This window comes from Carlito syrichta, unplaced genomic scaffold (genome assembly GCF_000164805.1).
Source record: "Carlito syrichta isolate Samal-C Ts95f unplaced genomic scaffold, Tarsius_syrichta-2.0.1 Scaffold303575, whole genome shotgun sequence".
Taxonomy (NCBI): domain Eukaryota; kingdom Metazoa; phylum Chordata; class Mammalia; order Primates; family Tarsiidae; genus Carlito; species Carlito syrichta.
The window spans coordinates 43,005-61,471 of NW_007247671.1; the positions used below are offsets into that span (position 1 = coordinate 43,005).

Sequence of the window (18,467 nt, forward strand, 5' to 3'; positions counted from 1 at the left end):
TACAGAGTGTTCTCGTTTTCAAACACATCTATGGATCTTGTTTCATTTTAGAATCTAAACCCGTGGTTCTAAATTCTGCCATTACGTGGGAGTCACCCATGTACGTTCTGGGTTGGGGGGTCCGAGGGAGGCAAGCAGGGGCCTGTTCAGAGTTCTTTTGTTCCTCCCAACCCCTCAGCCACATTCCTCCTCTGCCCCCTGCGGCCTGCACAGCTGCCTGCTGACCAACTGCAGAAGAGTCCTCCAGGCAGGTGCAGTCCCGGAATTCCCAGCCCAGGTCCAGGCCTCCGGCAGCGGGGGCCATGCCAGTCCTCATGCGTCACCTCACGTCGTGAGATGTGAGGGGCAACAGGTGACACCAGTAACCCAAGTACCACTTACTGGGACACAATGGAACCTGACTGAGGCTGAGGGCCAGACTGGTCCAGGGGAGGGGTGCTTGGGCTTGGAGAGGGCAGACAGTCCAGGGTTCGTCTCCCTCTTCTTGGGACCTCGGGCAAGATGCACACCCAAATCTGCCTCATTGTCCTCACTGGGATAAAGGGGGATAAGATCAGAGCCGTCTTGGGGGCAGCCCTGGGATGTCACCAGCACCCCTCAGAGTGCTTGGCCCAAAGCCTGCCATTCTTGCTGCTGCTACTGATGGTTGTTATGGTTATTTCTGCCTGGGTCAGGAGGTCAGGCAGACCTGAGTGCAAGTCCTGCTTGCTGGTTAACTCCATATCTCTCATGGACAATCAGCACACAGGACATTCTGGTGCCTGTTACCGCCTGCAGTTCAAACCATCCCCCTAAGGAGTTGGAGGTACTTCTAGGGCAGAATCTGAGTCTGAGATTTGGCCATGCCATTCAGAAATGCAGGAGGGAGCCCATGCGCATGGCAGACACTCTACAGAGCTGTGCTTCTTGACTGGCTGCTGCAGGCTCTGGGCAGCAGGAGTGTAGGGGGTCGAGTTGTGGGCTGGGATCCAGACTAGGGCCCTCCTTTGCCATCTTCTAGTTCGTGACTCGCTTGAGCAAGTCACTTCACTTCTCTGAGCTTAGGTTGGTTCTCCATCTGTGAAATGGGGCTAACCATATTGGAGCAAACTGCCTTGTGAGAATTCTTCAGGAAAAAAAAAAACACAGCATAATCAGGGACCCCTCATCATCCACTTCAGGAAGGTGCTGTCTTCCCAGTGTCTATGATAAAACTGTAGGAAACTCACATATGGGGTGGGAAGGAGCTCCAAGGAGAAACTTTTTTAGTCAACCCAAACCAAGGCTGGACCCAGCACCTGAGGTGAGCATTAAGCCATGCGCAGGAACCAGCCTGACAGCCTCCGTGAGGGTTAAGTGAACCCAAAATTTTGTGAGTTCACATTCCCAGTTTTGTTGGACTCTGTTTCAACAGCTCTGTTAATGGAGTGGCCTCAGACAAGTGCCTCTTGTCAATAAGTTATGTCCAGCCTTGTTCTTGGCTGACTTACAAAATCAGTTTTCTACCAAGTTGTATCCTAAACAACCTCTGTAGACATCTGGAAGAGATAACCTGATAGGGAGGGAGAGGGTTTGATTGTCAAATAGTTCAGCGGGGTTGGAGATGTAGACATGTACACCTGCAGTTTTTTGCAGTCTACTGCCCCCAATGCCCCATTTTGTCAGCTCCCCATGTCTTATCCATTATCACGTTCCTTTTTCATTCCTCCCACCACAGAAGCTGAGAGCATTTCCCTCACCGTTGGCTTTGGGTCCAGCCATACGTCTTGCTTTGGTCAGTGGAATGTTAATCATGACAGTGTGACCACAGAATCAAAGAGCACTCGCGTTGTCGGGCAAGCCCTCTTGCACCTACGCCACAGCCTTGAGAGGATATGCCTTGGCCATCACACTGCTCCATGGAGGGGGGTGAGAGAGACGCAGCGCGGAGATATCCTGGTTGAGACACAGCGCCGAGCCCACCCTAGGTCAGCCACTCTGCAGATGTGATAGCTATAAACATGCTTATTGTTTTGTGCCCCTGTGGGCTTGCAGTTGTTTGTTACATAGCAATAGCTGACGGGTACAGTTCTGAACTTCCAACTAATAAGAAGTAAAAAGTGATAAGCTTGGAATACAGAGAAAATAAGAAGGCTGTTTAGTGCAGATAGTTTTTTGATTGTCAATGTTCCTCAATAATGGGCATGTTGCAAGGGGACTTTGTGGCACTCCTGTGTGTGTCCAAGATGGCAGTCACCCACTGGAGAGCAATAGGTAGGTTAGCAAGGTGTATCAGTGGTCAGACAGGAAATATATCTACATCTTACTTTAATTATAAAGATTATAATTAGCTCATCAGACTGCATAATTTATATACTAAGTTTTGGTCCAAATACTTAGGGAGACAATTATGGATGATGATTGTACAGGAGGAAAAAAAAAAAAATCCTAAAACTTCATGCAGAGTAAGAACTCAGCAGGTAGCAAAAACTCCTAATTAGAAATACTCAGTAAAGAACCCTCCATTTCCTTTTAAAGAATGGTATAATTACTTCTAAGAATTGAAAAATTGCTTCATTTGATCAAATATTTTGATTAGCAAAGAAATTAATTGTGCTGTATCTTCATTTGTATTTACAGTGAATAGATGAATGCTAAAAATAACAGCAGCAGCAAAACTGCCTGTCAAAAAAAAAAAAAAAGATAAAACATGTAAAAGTCCAGATGAAAATAAAGTGGAAGCTGACTGCTACAGATCTCTACTGCTGGGCCAAAAAACCCATACTAGTGGCACAGGAAGCTGTGCACACATCCGAGGGGACGCTGTTGTCCACTGGAACTCAGGCCCAGAGGGACAGCTGCCTCAGAGGAAGTAACGCAGCACGCTGTTTGCACAGTGAGGCATTTTCATCAAAATTCCAGTGGCATAACCACTGTCTGGACCCGAGCTCTCCTACCATGCAAGAATTCCCTCTGGGCAATGAGCAGTAGCAAGTTAGAAGGTTCCAGAACTTTCTTTCGAAGGGCTGTGAGTTGAGTCAAGCTTCAGTGCTTACTGGGACCTGACCCCAAGGATTGGTAGCTGTCCTTGCTACACCTCCTTCACCCAGGCCCTGGATGGGGCGATCTAGAATCTTCTCTGGCCCTCGCATCACCTGGCCAGGCAGCCGTGGTTCTCCCTGCTGTCTAGACAAAGTAAGTGAGGCTTGGATCCGAGAGGCCAGGACTCTCCCCCGGAAGCTGACACTGCAGCTCGAGATGGCCTGACTCACAGTCATGCTCTTCTGTTTCCTCACAATTCCAGTGGCCTGTCACATGCACAAGAACACAAGAGCCTACTGAAAAGAGGAACATGGTAACTCAGAAAGACTGGCCGGGGCCCACTATGTGCCAGGCCCTGTTTTAGCAGTGACACCAGAGCAGGAAATGATGGACACTAAACCCGTGCCCTGGAGAAGCTGATGTTTTGAGATACCCACTGAGCGAGACAAGCGAGGACAAAGCAGCCCACCCTCCCAGCCCTGCCCCTTGGTCTCCTCACAGAATTCTTTGTCATGGGCCTCCCTCCACCATCTCACCCCCCACCCACCTCAACATGCTCTGGCCATGCCCAGAATGCAGTACCCTCCTCAACCTCCCGGGCTCTGCACATACAGATCTCCAACTCATTCTTCCGGACTCTGTGCGAGTGCATCAGAAGCTGTTTCTGCCCAACTTTTCCCCACCCATACAGAGATGGGTCCTCTTCATCCTCCTCCTTCCCTCAGTGTTCCACACTCGCCTCCAACACACAGTTTGACATTCACAGATGATCTGTGGATCTGTGCTGAGGCCTTTGCAAACACCCAATTCACAAATCCTTCGGGAGCATGAAATTGCCATAAAATGCAGAGAAATACAAGGGAAACATTTAAGTCACCCCTTTGACTCTTTAATGATTCAATAAATGCATGGGTGAAGTCAGTTATAAAAACTATTAAAATAAATTCTTCCACCCAAATAAATTCTATGCCGTTTAATCACATCATCACTAAACATTAAACATGCACTCACTGGAGTAGGATAGAATAAAAAAAATAACAAGACAGGCAAATGTTTGGCATTTGCCACATTAGGCACCATGCAAAGCTCTGTTCACATTAACTTGCTGAATACAAACAGTCCTATGAGGAAGATGCCAAAACAGTTCTCACTCTACAGGTAGGGGGCTGAGATCGTGGGCCCTGGAACCCGTCTGCATGCTAACCCTTAGCTCCAGCATCTCTAGCTGTGTGACTGAGAAGGGATGCTCCTACTCTTTGCACCTCAGTTTCCACTTCTGTGAACAGGGTTCATGACAGTCTCCAAACCTTAGAGGTCTATTAGGAGGATGAGTCGCGTGAAACGTGGAAAGTGCTTAGAACGATGGCTGGTTCTCACCACATGCCAGTGCCTATCATTCACCATTTTGATGACGGTATCTGAGGTGGGTAATGAGAGGATGACAGTAACTGGCCAGGCACAGCCACTTTCTGGTTTGTTCATGAATGGTCACCGCTATTTCTGCTGGGGCACTACCTGCCCTAAGGGGAGACGTGTGTCTACTTGTCCCCTGCAAGCCTGGACCCCAGGGCCTGGCCCAGTGCCCAGCAAACATTCTCATTCACATTTGCTGAAGGTTCAATATTAAGATTCTTCCAATCTCATCAGGCGTCTAAAGTCAGAACATAGGTAGCTACACTACGAGTTACGTTCCTGGGTAGATGATAATAATGAAGGTAATGATGCTGTCTATGATTTGGATTTTTCTCTGAAAGTCTTATTTGGGACAATAAATTCTTGGACTTCCTGATAGGATTATGACCCAGGAGAATTCCTGGTACAGCTCAACTCTGGTGCTTAATTGATCCAAAAATGGTTGCTATGGTTTTGGAAGGACCAAATGGAGGGGGAGTCTTCCTGGACTGGTTGCGCTGCTGTCTATTTATTTTGAACACATATGGGGTGTCCCATGGAGGTGAGGAATCAAGAATGAATCACAACCCAAGTTCAAGAGGGAATGCTGCAGAAGTGTTCTGAGTTCACTAGAGTGAGTGACAAGTTCAACAGGGACTCCTGGAGGAACTGTACAGGCCTCCTCCAAGCAGGTCCTGGAGGCTGGTGAGGGTCTGTCATTGCGGACACTGCATTTACCCTGTCACTCCCTCCAGGAATATGAGATTTGGGGGTTTGAGGTTTGAGAAAATTCAACCATAGACATTAAAATAACTACTTTACCAGAAATTCAGTTTGGATATGCCTTCTTCCAGCCTCCCTGACTGGATCCTTGATAACCTTGTTTCCTGCCTGAAACAGCTGTGTTTGTGTGTGTGGGGTGTCTCTCCAATGAGAAAGGGGGCACTGTCACCATCCTCCACGGCACAGGGCCCAGGTGGAAGCAAGCCTGGTGTGGTCCCCTTCACATTCTTGCATCGGGCACCAAGTCACTTTCCCTTTGGTGGCTGACCTTGTGTTGCTTCCAGCAGAGCCTGTCTGGCATCCATGGAGCAGAGCAGGTATCCAGTCCTAGACTGTCCCACCCAGAAATTGGGGCTGGAGGGGGACACACACTCCTTCCCTAAAGTAGGAGTCAGATCCAGGCGGTGCTCAGGATGCATGCATGGAGGAGCTGCAATGTCACCATGACCAAGCTGGACTTGGGAGAAGGTTTGAACTTTAAAAGAATAACTAGGTACCATACTAAGAGACAGCTCTGTTAGCAGACTGTACCACCTCAGTGCTAATGTTCCATGAGGATGCTATTTTCATTCTATTGCTTTTATCACTATAGCTGGCTTTAGGGAGGCAATATGAATTAGTGCAGATATTGGGGCAGTGCTAGGACCAGTGTAGACGCTGATGTTCAGAGGAAGCAGATACCTTCCATGCCCAGGACCCAGGGCTCTCCACCAGCAGGGCAGCCCGCTCACCTGGCTCAAAGGACTGAGGAAGAGTATGTGTATCATGTCTGCCTGGTTCCTGCTGGGCCCCCAGGTGAAGCCTGCAGGCCCTGTGGGTGGACTGCTGATGACACACAGGGCTGTGATAATACTCCTTTTACCTCAGCTTGGGCACAGTGGGCCCATCAGACCCCATGCCCTGGCCCATCACCAAGGCCACCTGGAGGGTCCAAGTTGGCCAGAGTATCCCCTCACAACTTGCCACAGGGTCATCACTCTAAAAGACAACAGGTAGCAACTGTTGCATGAGCAAGTGGAGGGCGAGTGAAATTCAGGAGAAACATTTACAATGACTGAAATTATATCAAGAAGACTTCACTTGTCTTATTACCACCAGGAGCAAGAGTAAATAACAGTAAGGATAATTATCTTCATAATTTACTTAAGTTATTTTCAATAATTTTAGCACCCTTTCCTGAAAAGGAAACTTTCCCCATTCTTTAGCACATTCATTAAAAATACATGGACACCATTATATTTACAATAAAAAGAACGATAAATTGAAGTAACACTGTTGGCAGCAAATATAAATATGATGTTCATAAAAGATTACAAACATTTTGATGTACTTTACGGTCCCTTTGGTTGAAAACTACATTCTTCAATTCTCTCTTGGAAGAAAAACCATCTTCAAGTTATTTAACATATAACTGAAAGACTTTAAAGATCATGTATTATAAACACAAAGTAAGGAAAGATCTCATTGGCTCTCTGCTTGCTAGAATGTGACAAAATAATTACTCTGCATTGAATAAGGATGTGTTTTGTTTAAAAATTCCATTATTTCCATGGTAATAAAGTAGAAAGATATCATATGGGTTTCTACTATGCCTTTTAAAAATTCTATTTCTGCCCTGAGCGTTATTTTTATATTCATGAAAGATACTGAAATTGCACTTTAAGATTTAAAAGAAATGTTAAACTGGAACGAATTTCTAAAACAAGGTGATATTCTACGTTTTGCATGTAGCATTTTGAATAAAATGTTTTTCTAGAAAGGATAAGAGGCATTTGCTGAGGAGAGAAGTTCAGATGATGTTTTCACCCAGTTCGTTGGAATCTTGTGAGAAGGTGCTCGTGCTGTCATCTACTACGTGTCCTTTTGCTCTCTGTGTTCCTTTTCCCCAAGCCACTGGGTAGCATTTCAGCTCCAACACCTCATTCTTCTTCTCTGAGGTCACAGGCCAGTGCTTCTCCTCTCGCATCAAGCTGCGATGGGTTCCAGGCACAGGAGACAAATGCCTTGCTCCCATCTGTAGACTGAAGTGGCCTTTGCCTTCACACTAGCTCTCAGGGCCTATTGGGTTGGCAGAAATAGAAATTCAAGGGTCATGTGCACGAGGATGAGCTCCATGCCTGCTGCACAGGAAGACTCCTGATCCTACCTGTGGAGACCAGTCTGGTGCCCTGGGCTGGGCTGATCTGGGTGGCCGGTGGCCTGTGCCTCACCCTTTGAGAAGCACGGCCTGACTTGTGTGCTGCTTAAAGCAGCAGAAGGAGCAAGGAGATGAGAATGCGTGGCAAAGTCACACACTGGGGATCAGAAAGCATGCAGCATCTGCTGTGAGGAGAGCTCAGATCATTTCTGCATGTCTGTGTGACAGGCAGATGAGGCACAAGAATAAGAAAAGTTTTTGAGGACAGCTTTAGTGGCCTATCCAATATAAGAAATGGATTATGAGTCGGTGTAAAATTGTCATCCTTACTCTCTGTGTACTTTCAATCTGCTCAAGGTTTTAGGCGACGTCTTAACGACAATTCCAGTTTTTCCCTTTCCAAGAATGGATTTGGTTTGGCTAGGGATTATCCACAGTGAACTTGCTTTGCGAGGAGAGGTGCCGACTGTCTTAATTACATTTTGGTAATCTCCTTTTAATTACTTGCCTCCTGTGCATCCCCTAGAGGAAAAGGATGAGTGGTATCATATTTAATGAGCTTAAGGATGATGCATTAAATATTCCTATTATTTGTTACTTCTTTTCCCTTCTATTAAAAAAAGGGGGGAAAAAACCTTGGGCTTTGGTTTTGGACGTCTTTATGGTGAACACAGTCTGGGTTTCTTCCCCAGCCTTCTTACCCTTCAGCCACCCTTGAGGAAGCTGGCTCCACTTCCTTGCTCAGAACTTGAGATTCTTCTTTGCTCAGAAAAAGGGACTTAAAGGTCTGCAGCAAAGGACAGACCTGGTGGTCTGTTCCTGCCACTGCCTCCCATCCTCACTAGCAGATAAATAGGACAATAGAAACCCCTGCCTACTCTGTGATTCACTAAGACCATACCTGCTTGTGGTCACCCCTTGCCTGAAGGTCATCCCTCACCCTGCTGTCACCTCTTGCCCCACTGTCATGCTGCTCGTGGTCTCCCATTGCTCATTCAGCCCAGAAGTCTCTCGCTCAAAGATTCATTTGTCCTCCTGGTAGGTGCACATGCTTCGGATTCCCCTTGGTTCAGGGATTCGCTTCTCAGCCATGTTCCCACATCCTACTCAGGCGGTTGATCCAGTGCAAGTTCCAGCACTGACTGCACATGATGGAGTAGGGCATGAGGAGGCCCATGCAGGGGCTCTTGTCCCGAGGATGGTGCCACCTTTTCGCTCCGGGTTCCCAGCCCACCATGGTCGCCACTGTCCTGAGTGCATTTCTCCTCACTACTCTTTTTGCAATTTTCTCACAAGGATGTTGAGCAGGGTGCTTCCACAGGCAAAGGTGACTCTTTGCAAAGGGATTTGTGTAAAACAAACCAACATTAGACGAAACAAGTTGGCAATATGCAAGGCTATGGAAAGGCTCACATCCTTGGTCCGGTAGTTCCAGAGTCAATAGAGAGGCCCCCAGGCAGAGGTTTGAGCCTGGCCTCCTCCACTTACAGATCCCTCACAGGTACTTTGTTATGGCTGCCTGAGTATACCAAGACAATCCCCAGTGACTTAGAGTCAATGCTGAAGTCTTTATGGATGACCCAGGTGGCCACACTGTTGACTCCCTGCTTCTCAAAACAACCCACGCCCTCTTGTCCAGCCTTTGCACTAGCAGTGCCATGCAGTCCCTCCCTCCCGTCATTGTGCTTGCTCCCTCACTGTCTCAGCTCAGATGTCGCCTCTCAGACAGACCTTCCCTGATGCTGTGTTGTTTTCACAGCTGCTGCTGGAATCCGGCACGTGATCTGGTACTTCTGGTCTGCCTCCCTTGCTAGAGTGGAGGCTTCTGGAGGCAGGGACTGTGTCTGTTTGGTTCGCAATTAAGCCTGGCATTTAGCTCAGTGCCTGGTACATATGGACCTATAGGAAACACATGTTCCCAGAGAGAATGAATGAACCCACATGACAGAATAGAACACACCAAATGAAATCTAGCTTCAGAGGACAGTGAAAGCCTGAAGACCCGGAGAATGACCATTATCCCAGTGTTGAGAAGGCAGAGGAGAGCAGGCATGAGAGAGCCCCAGCCTCACCTACCACAGCAGCAAGTCAATGAATAGCGCCTAAGATTGGGCAGGAAAGTAACAGAAGGGCGAGTATATTACTGAGAGACAGGAAGGTACGTGCTGAAGAAACAGCAAAAGAAAACATCAATTGTTTCTGGGGAGCAGGACTGGAGGTTGAATGGGTGACTCAAGTGTCTCTGTTTTAAGTCTTATGCAACAGTTCAATTTTATTTCTCTATGGGCATATATATTACTTTGATACAAATGAAAAATGTTTGTTAAAGACTTGCAAGGGTACAGAACACAGCTCACAAACTCAACAGCATATATAGTCTATTCTGGACCCCACTCTCAAAGGAGATTTGTATAGCAAAAAGGGTTGGCTCTAAATATATCAAAATAATAACATCGGTTGTCCCTAGGGGTAATTTTAATTATTTTCTTCAAAATTATCAGTAGATTTCAAATAGTGTGTAATGAACATAAAAAATCTACAAATATTAGCTTAAATATATGAAATTGTCAATATTCAATCATTTATGACTTTACAAATGATAATTTTTTTTGAATCTGAGTGACTGTGGACAGCAGCTAATGTCTGTCACCCAGGCTGGAGTGCAGCTGCACAATCACAGCTCAATGCAGCCTCAGCATCTTGGGCTCAGGGAATCCTTCTGCCTCAGCCTCCCAAGTAGCTGGGACTATAGGTGCATTCCAATACATCTGGCTAATTTCCTGATTTTCTTGTGGAGAAGAGGTCTTGCTATGTTGCCTAGGCTGGTCTCAAACTGCTGGGCACAAGCAATCCTCTTCTTGCCTTGGCATCCCAAAGTGCTGGGATTACAGGGATGAGACGCCAAACCTGATCTAAAAATTATAATTTTATATAATTCAGCCTAATAGAAAATAATTATTTTTTAAAAATAGGGACTGCTTTCAAGATTAATTTTTAAAAATCCCTATTTTTTTGCCCCAGTTATTTTATTTCTTAGATTTTCTTCTTCCCCAAAGAAGAATCTAAAATGTGGATATAGATTTAAATACAAAGTGTTCACTGTAGAGAAAATCACAGTGGCAAAAGCTGGAAAACAATTTAAATGCTTGAAAGTGAGGGAGTTGATGGAATGTTATACAATGTAGACATTTTAACTGATACTGGAAAACCTTTAGGTGATGTGGTGCAATTTAATGTTAAGTGAAAAAAAGCAAGATACACGATTATACATACCGTGTCATCTCTACTCTGTTTTTTTAAAATGAGAAAGTAGGATTTGTTGAGAGGACAGAAAAGTTCCCACAGTGGGAGGGGACCTGAGGGGGTGCCCTATCTCTACTCTGCTAAAAAAATGCATTAAAAATAAAAGATCTTGGAGGCAGTGTGGCATGTAGGAAGAGCATCAGCTCTAAAATGGAACTGCCCAGCTGCCACTCATTGCTGAGGTGGCCAGGTGGCTACCTGACTTCTTGAAGCCTGTCTGTTCTACCTTCTTCACTGGAGACAACAGCATGATGAGAAAGTGCAGGTGAAGGGCCCAAGCTTAGCAGGTGCTCACTAAATGGCAGTAAAGGTTGTTCTTGTCATCGGATCATCACTGTGGGGCTTAGGTTACCACTTTCTTTTGAATGTTTTCCTGAATTTTCACAATGAATATTTCTTTTAAAATTACAAAAAGATATAATTGTTAATAATAGTGAGAGTCCCCATAAACACAAAGACAAGTCACAGACCAGTGGAAAGCATTTGCAACTCACATGCCAACAAAGGACTGGAATCCTTTCAGGTAATTTGCAGATGAGATCTAAATAGCTGACCACATGAAAGTATTCGACCTCACTAATGATCAAATTGGAGGAAGTTAAGATGTGTGTTAACAGCAGGATATGGTATGTCAGGGACTCTCATTACCACTGGTGGAAGTGTGCACTGCTGCAATCACCTGGGAGCACGTTGGCAGCATCTGGGGATACTGAACATGGCCCGCATTCCCATCACCAGTTCCACACACAATAGCTCCCATGTGTGCACAAGGAGACAGGCACAGAGGGTTGACGGGGCTTAGCTTGAATGAAGGAAACAGAACAACCTACGTGTTCATTAACAGGAAGATGATAACTGAGTGGTAGCATGTTCTTTCAAAGAATATATTCGTTTCACAGACATTTTACAGCAGCTTATGTGAATGAACTAAAAACAGTGTATTAACATGGATAAATCTTAAATATATTGATATAAGCAAGACAGTATAAGTGCAGAAGACAACATTCAATACAATACCACTTACATAAAGTTCAAAAACGTGCAACACAATAGTATATATTGTTTGGGAATATTCATCTAAATAACAAAGATGGAAAAAAAGTAAAGCCTGGAGTCCAGTCTATAAATCTGTTCTGCCACTCACCAGCTGGGTGACTGTGGACAGCAGCTAATGTCTCTGTGCGAGGGCCTCATCTATAAAATGGGGACATTAGTAGTTCATACCTCATGGTGGCCTCAAAAAGAGTATACATCATATACATGTATAGAGAATAAGAATAGTGGCTGGTACTCAGAAAGCACTTCATAGTGTTTGCTGCTATTATTATTACTAATCTCAAATCTTAAAAAAGTTCACCGTATTTGCTCTAGTAATCTTATTTCTGGATCATCTTCTGGGATCTAAGATTCCTGAGAACTCTCAAACAATCAGATAAAAGCAAGTTCCCAAAATTCTCTGAAAAATAAAATAAAATGAAAACCTTCTAACAAAGTAAAGGATGCATGTTTACCCTCGAATAGTCTATGTAGAATTTATAACAATGTTTCATTTAGAATGAGCTAATTACATGAGATGATTGCAAATTTATCTAAGGTAGTTTTAATCAATGATCCATTTTGTCAAAACTAATTTTAGCTCATTTTTACAGGGATGCTGGATAGCCTTACCTCCTCAAGGAAACAGTTGAAGTTCTGGAGAAAATAGTTCCAATGTATATAGGGAGCTAGATGAATTCTTAGTTTCCTCAAAAAATATTGATACTGGTTGTCTGTTAGTTTGTAACAGAAATCTTTAAGAACTTGTTCGAATTCTGTAGCCTTTACAAATCCTGTGTTCTCTTTATCCAATGCAGAGAATGCCTAAGAAAGAAAGAAAGAAAAGTAAAAAAGGTGGCAAATGATATTGTCAAGTGAATATTTAAAAAATGTTTTCCTTAAGTATCATTTCTGCTGAATGTAAATGAAATGTACTGCATAAAAGTCGACTGTAAATTCTAAATTGCAATGAATGCACCATTTGAAGGACTAAGACTAATAAGATATGCATGTGAAATGAGAACTTAGGAGTTTACAGGAAAATCACCTTGTTTGCTTCCATTTGGATGTGAGGAGGAAGAAGAGTGAAGAGGAATCCTGGTCCCAGGAACCCATAACCTAATGAAAGCCTCTCCCCTGGTCCCTGAAGCTCTGTTTTATAGAGGGGAGAGTAACTTGAGTGCTCAAGGTCTTTACCCTTAGATTCTAGCTCCTTTAAGCATCAATTACTTATAACAGGAGGCTCAGAAGAGATCCTACCACATTGCATGGGGGCAGGGTAGGAGTCTGACTTCAGGAGCAGTTACGAGGAAGGGACAGGGGACGACCCTGCTCCACCCCACCCCCTCTACCACAAAGCTTTTACTGTCTTTTCCTGATCCTTGGCCACAGCCTGAGTGGGCCCACATCGTGAGAAGACCCCTGTTGTCCTGGGCCTGTGCTAGAGGGGCTGGGGTACACATTGCAAATCTCACAGTCTAGTAGTCAAACTGAAAAAGTACAAAAATGTGCTATAAAAAGAAAGCACATTTTTTTCCATCTGTCGAAATAAAATCATTCATTTTTATTGCACTAGGAAATCTGTATCAAGTGTTAGATTAAAAAAATTATTTTTTTGAAGTAAGAGTTTAATGTGTCTGCAAATCTTGAACCAAATTCCCTTGTGGTTAATCCTCATTCAGGGCTAATTAGGCACACCCCATTGGCCCACTGGGGTGATGGGATATGTGTAAGCAAAGTAATCTTAAAATACTAGAGAGCTTCAAATTTCTATTTAGCCTGCAGTAATGTGAGGTAGTTGTATATAGTGGGAAATTCTCTAGCCTACACTCAGGAACTGGTCTTTGAACCTGGGCTCTGTTGCCCACCATATAAATCTTTAACCTCTCTGAACCTCAGCCTCCTTACTATATAGATGGACTTGACTCAGAGAATGGCTGTAGGTTTTACTAAGTTCACTAGAAAATGCCCCTCTCCAGGTACCTGGCACACACTGAGTCTCAGTAAGCATTAAGGAGAAGGACCATGAACATGGGCACAGCAAACTGAGCATCCTGTCTGCCATGGCATCGGCAGGCCCGTGGTGTAGAGGGGAGCGTTGTGCTACGCTCAGCAGGCCCAGGCCAGTAGCAAACCTCTCTGGCCGCAGCATCTGCTCTTCCCTGGGTCTGTTTGTAAACCCAGTCTGCCAAGCCATGGGGTGGGTGGAAGAATCAAATGCTAAAAGGTTTAGGAAACTACCTGCGACATACACATAAGGTATTTTTATGTCATTTCAGAAACAAGATGGGTGTGAGGCATCTCCACTGACGTGCAGAAATGCAGAATATGTCTGTGTCCTCTCTGATGGACATCCTCATCCTCAGACATCAACATTCCTCCCTCTTCTCACTGACCCTCTGTGTCTTCTCTTTTTCCAACCCACCTTCCACACTGGACCAGAGAAGCTTACTCTCTTGCTCATTACCTCATCTCCTAGGAGCATTTCTCAAAGTGAGAACTATGGTTCCTCCCAAAAGTTCCATGGACCTGAGTTTGAGAACTATTTTGATAGATGTCAAGCGGTGCCACTTTGGGTTAGATGAGGGCAAAACCATTCTGTAAATGGATTTAGTTGGCCACACAGTACTCTTGAAAAATCTGAAATTTGTGCTGACATTTAGAATCCAGGAGACTTCATAGCTTCTTCGGACAAAAGGGCAAGCTCTAACAACCCTGGGCCCACTCTCCAACTTGGGAACAGGTGCCCAGGGCTGCAGAGAAGCTGCCTTTGGACGGGGTTGTACTCCCTGGCTTGCTGCGGCCACCAGTGCTCACTTCATTCCTGGTCCCTGTGGACATCTGAATCTGTAAACCTCGCTGGGCGTCCACTGGGCAGGACAGCCTCCAGCAAAGCTCTAATGGCAGACAGTCAGTGGCACTTCATCATCACATGGTTTTCCAGATGACCCACAACAGGTTCATTCTAACTGTCCTTTAGATAACCATTAAATACGTAACAATTGTTAAATCCTCATAGAGAGCTCCCCCGTGCTGAAAAATGCCTGCTTTCCAGGATTAAGGTCAAGTTCCTTTGTGAGCTGGCTGGGCTGCCCTTGCCTCTGCCCTTCCTTCCCCACCAATCTCTCACACCAGGACTCTAGCACCCACCTCCTTCCCACACTGAGGGATTTGGATCTGATTTACCAAAAATGTAGTTGAAAATAGATCAAGAGTGGAGACTATCCTTTGGCTTTTCATTTTATTGGCCCACCTCAATGAGTCTTATACCCTAAACAGGTCTCTAGCCTTGATTTACTCAAAATCCAAGCCATTCAAGGCTATCTTCATAGTAGGTCATGGCCAGTAAATAGCACATCTCAATTAAAGATCTTCAGGACTTTGATTCTTCAAACCTTGTGGATTTGGGAAAGAAAAGCTGGGACAAGCCCATTTCCTTCCTTCTCCCTGTGTTCCTGGCTTTGTCACATATTTCCTGTGTGATCTTCGGTAAGTGTATTCAATCTGAGCCTCAGTTTCCCTTCTTATACAATGGAATCAGGCACCCCAACTTGCCAGGTTATGATCAAAGAGAAAAAAACAAAAACAAAAACAAAACTCATGGGCTCTCATCAGTGCTGGTGGCCCCAAAGTCCTGTGGGGAAGGAGTCCAGCTGTCTGCAAAGTCAGGGGAGCCCTCTTCTCAGGAGAACACGGGCCGCTCACAGTGTGGAGCCAGGACTCTGCGGTGTCAGAGGGGTTCTCATTTTGGGGATTTAGCACACATGGCCCTAGAGTTTTTGAGTGGATCTTTCTGTCTGGTTTGCTGTGGTTGCTTGGGCTCCAGGTGCCAGTGTCCTACGGGAGGCCTCAGATGAGATGCCTCATTCATCTCAGAGGCCTGCCCTCTGTAGACGGCATCTTTCCTCCTCGCTATTGCCACAGGAGACTCATCTGGGAACCACCATCTTGCCAGGAGTATGACTCCAAATCACACTCTCCAAGGACAACGGCATGGGTTACAGCATCATTCCATACACACCAGTGTCATTCCACACACCCTGCAAAGTGCCATGTAGTTGGAAACTGTAGAATATCGATCACTCCTGGGAGTCTGTCACGATGAAGTCTGTTCAACCAGGCCCTGTTCAACCTCTTGCATCCTCCGTTTCCATGGGCTCAATGGCTGGCCATACCAAGAGTTTCATGAGCTGTGCTGTGCCCACTCTCATTCAAGGGTCTCAGTTCTCTGATCCTTTTCCCCAAAACCCCCATGACCTCAGCCCACACACCCAGCATTTGCTAACTCCTGAACATTTCTGCCTCAGAAAGCACATGCTGGGGTGAAATCATAGTAGCTTTTACAGAGCAAAGATGGACCCGCATTTGCTCTTGCGTAGTTAGACACCCCAAGGAGAATGACAAGAAGACGGAGGGCTTCTGAGGGGAGGTGGAGGGCTGAGAGGCATTCTCATGAATGGAGGTGAGTGTTCACAATAAAGCACTTTCAGTCTGCCCTACCGTTAACAGAGCTGCCTGGGAGGAGTCAACGACTTCCTGGATGTTCTTCACAATCTCCTCTGGAGTCAGCGTGGAAAAATTGACTGGCGCGCACTCTTCTCCTTCTTTTGGCTGAGGTCTTGTTGGCTTGCTGTTCTCCAGTGCTTTCAAGAAGTCATGGTAATTGATGGAATTATCATGCTGGCTGATTCCCCAGCTTGTCCCAAAAGAAAGAAAAGAAATATGCTTTAAAAAACCAAAAAACACCCTACTGCTTACTCAGTCATCAAACACCTGCTGAGCACAGAGCAGTGTGGAGAAAGTAAAGAGTTTTAAGACACTGTGCTGTGTCCTCTAGGTGTACACATAGCAATTAGTTCTGCTGTTGGACAGTGCACACCAATATCGCCATATGAGGGAACAAGGGCTAGGGGAGGCAAGAGGGTGGGTTACTGCCTGCTGGGCTAAGGCTTGAAGGCTGGACAACAGGGCTCACTGTTTTGCAGAGCTGAAGATGGGAAGGGGGAACTGGCTGAAGAATCTGGTCCTAAGACTGGTGCATCGGCAGGGATGTGACGTTGGCAGGGCAGCATCCTGGAAAGATAAATCTGACAGTGGTGTCACAGGCAGTTTGGAAGTGAGACTTGGGTGATGGGTGGTGATGGGAGAGCAAGCTGCCTGGACCAGAGGTTCACACCATTGAGGCCTTAAGTAATGAGGGCGTGGATTTAAAAATGGAAGCGGAATTTGAAAAGAAGGGGAATATGTCAAATTTGGTGAAAAGGAGAAGAGAAACTGGGTAAAATGCACATAAGATTCTTTTTCAAGAGTGGGTGAAATGAGGTTGTCAAGTCGAAAGTACTCCAAAGGTATTTTGCAAGACCCGTCTAGCTTAGTATTTTCTTAAATAAAAATTCCACCTGCGTATATATCTCAGCAAGGACATCCATGTGGAAACAGAGGTTCCTTCATCTTCTTGACTGACACAGAAGACATTACCTTTAAATTCTGAAAGACTAAATTGCAAGATAAAATCCTGAAGTTTCATAGAATGTAGAGCACACCTATTACAGATGCAAAATAGTTAAAAGTAAAGTAGAATTGCACTCAAAATTCACATTTCTATAACTTAAATTCTCTGGGGATTACTAGCACTTGAACACATAAACCTTCTCTCAGTCTGATGGGGTGCAAGTTGAAGTAGAACAGCTTGGAATATTGGTAAGCCGAAGAGAGAAGTTTCTAGCCACTCAGATATCTGCCTCTAAGGAAGACGAGCCAAGAGCTGAGCTTTTCCAACTCACAGCTGCAAAGCAGCCTCGCCCAGGCCCCACGTCGGGTCGCCTTGCACGACAGAGACACGGAAGAAGAGGACAATCAACACTGTTTCATCAGCGGGATAAACTGCCAATGTGGTATTAAAATGTAGTCATAAAATCATATGCATATGCTAATCTCCTCAGTAGTATTTAGAAAAGTCTATTTTGGATCTAGAAAAGAATAATCTACATATAATTACAAATAACAGAGATGTTTATCATCAAGAGGTCTTTGAGAAGAAACAAGCAACTGAGCAATGATCCTTATTAAGGTTTCAGTGTGTAAAAAAGTTGATCACCCCCATTGAAAGGTGGGCTGAAAAAATTCCACAGTCCTTTTGTTGTTGTTTATGAAAGCATTGAGCCTAACTATGTTTTAATAAGACTGTCTTATAATCGTTTACTTAATTATTTATCTGCTGCTATTTTTCCATGATTTATTCATTGAATGCATATGAATTCTTGTTCAGCTAGAAATAGATTCAGTGAGAGGAGATCCTGTTTAAAGAAGGAAAAAGCATATCAGAATTTGAGGTTAAGATGGCTCTCCCTGTACACACACACACACACAGACACACATGGGCATTGGACTTATTTCAGTTCAAACACAATGGGTCGATGTCTTTATAATTTCAAGGGAAAATGATTTTCTCCCTAGGATTTTGTGCTCAGACAATTTAGCAATTTATGTGAAGGAGAATTTTTAAAGTATCAAACAATAAGTAGTCAACATTTACTTCCTGTCCATCCTTTCTTAGGAAATTACTTCAGGAGGTACTCCAGCAAAAGAAGAATGTAAACTTGAGCCAGACTTGGTGGCTCAGCCTGTAATCCTGTGCCTTGGGAGGCTGAGGTGAGTGGACTGCCTGAGCCCGCGGGTTCGAGATCCACCTGGGCAACGTGGTGAGACCTCATCTCTACAATAAAATCAAAAATTAGCCAGGCGTGGTAGCGCGCATCTGTAGTTCCAGTTACTTGGAAGGCTGAGGCGGAAGGATCGCCGGAGCCCGGCAGGTCGA

At 45.0% G+C, this 18,467-nt stretch overlaps 1 protein-coding gene across 1 annotated transcript in view; it reads right to left on the reverse strand.

Annotated features, from left to right (window-relative positions):
* EFCAB6 (EF-hand calcium binding domain 6) overlaps positions 1–18,467 on the reverse strand; it is a 265,088-nt gene that overhangs the window by 35,319 nt on the left and 211,302 nt on the right. The window contains exons 24-25 of the mRNA XM_008058673.2: positions 16,151–16,346; positions 12,284–12,475 (exon numbers count right to left, since the gene is read on the reverse strand). Of these exons, the coding sequence (XP_008056864.1) occupies positions 12,284–12,475; positions 16,151–16,346 (388 nt within the window). The remainder of the gene's footprint in view (positions 1–12,283; positions 12,476–16,150; positions 16,347–18,467) is intronic.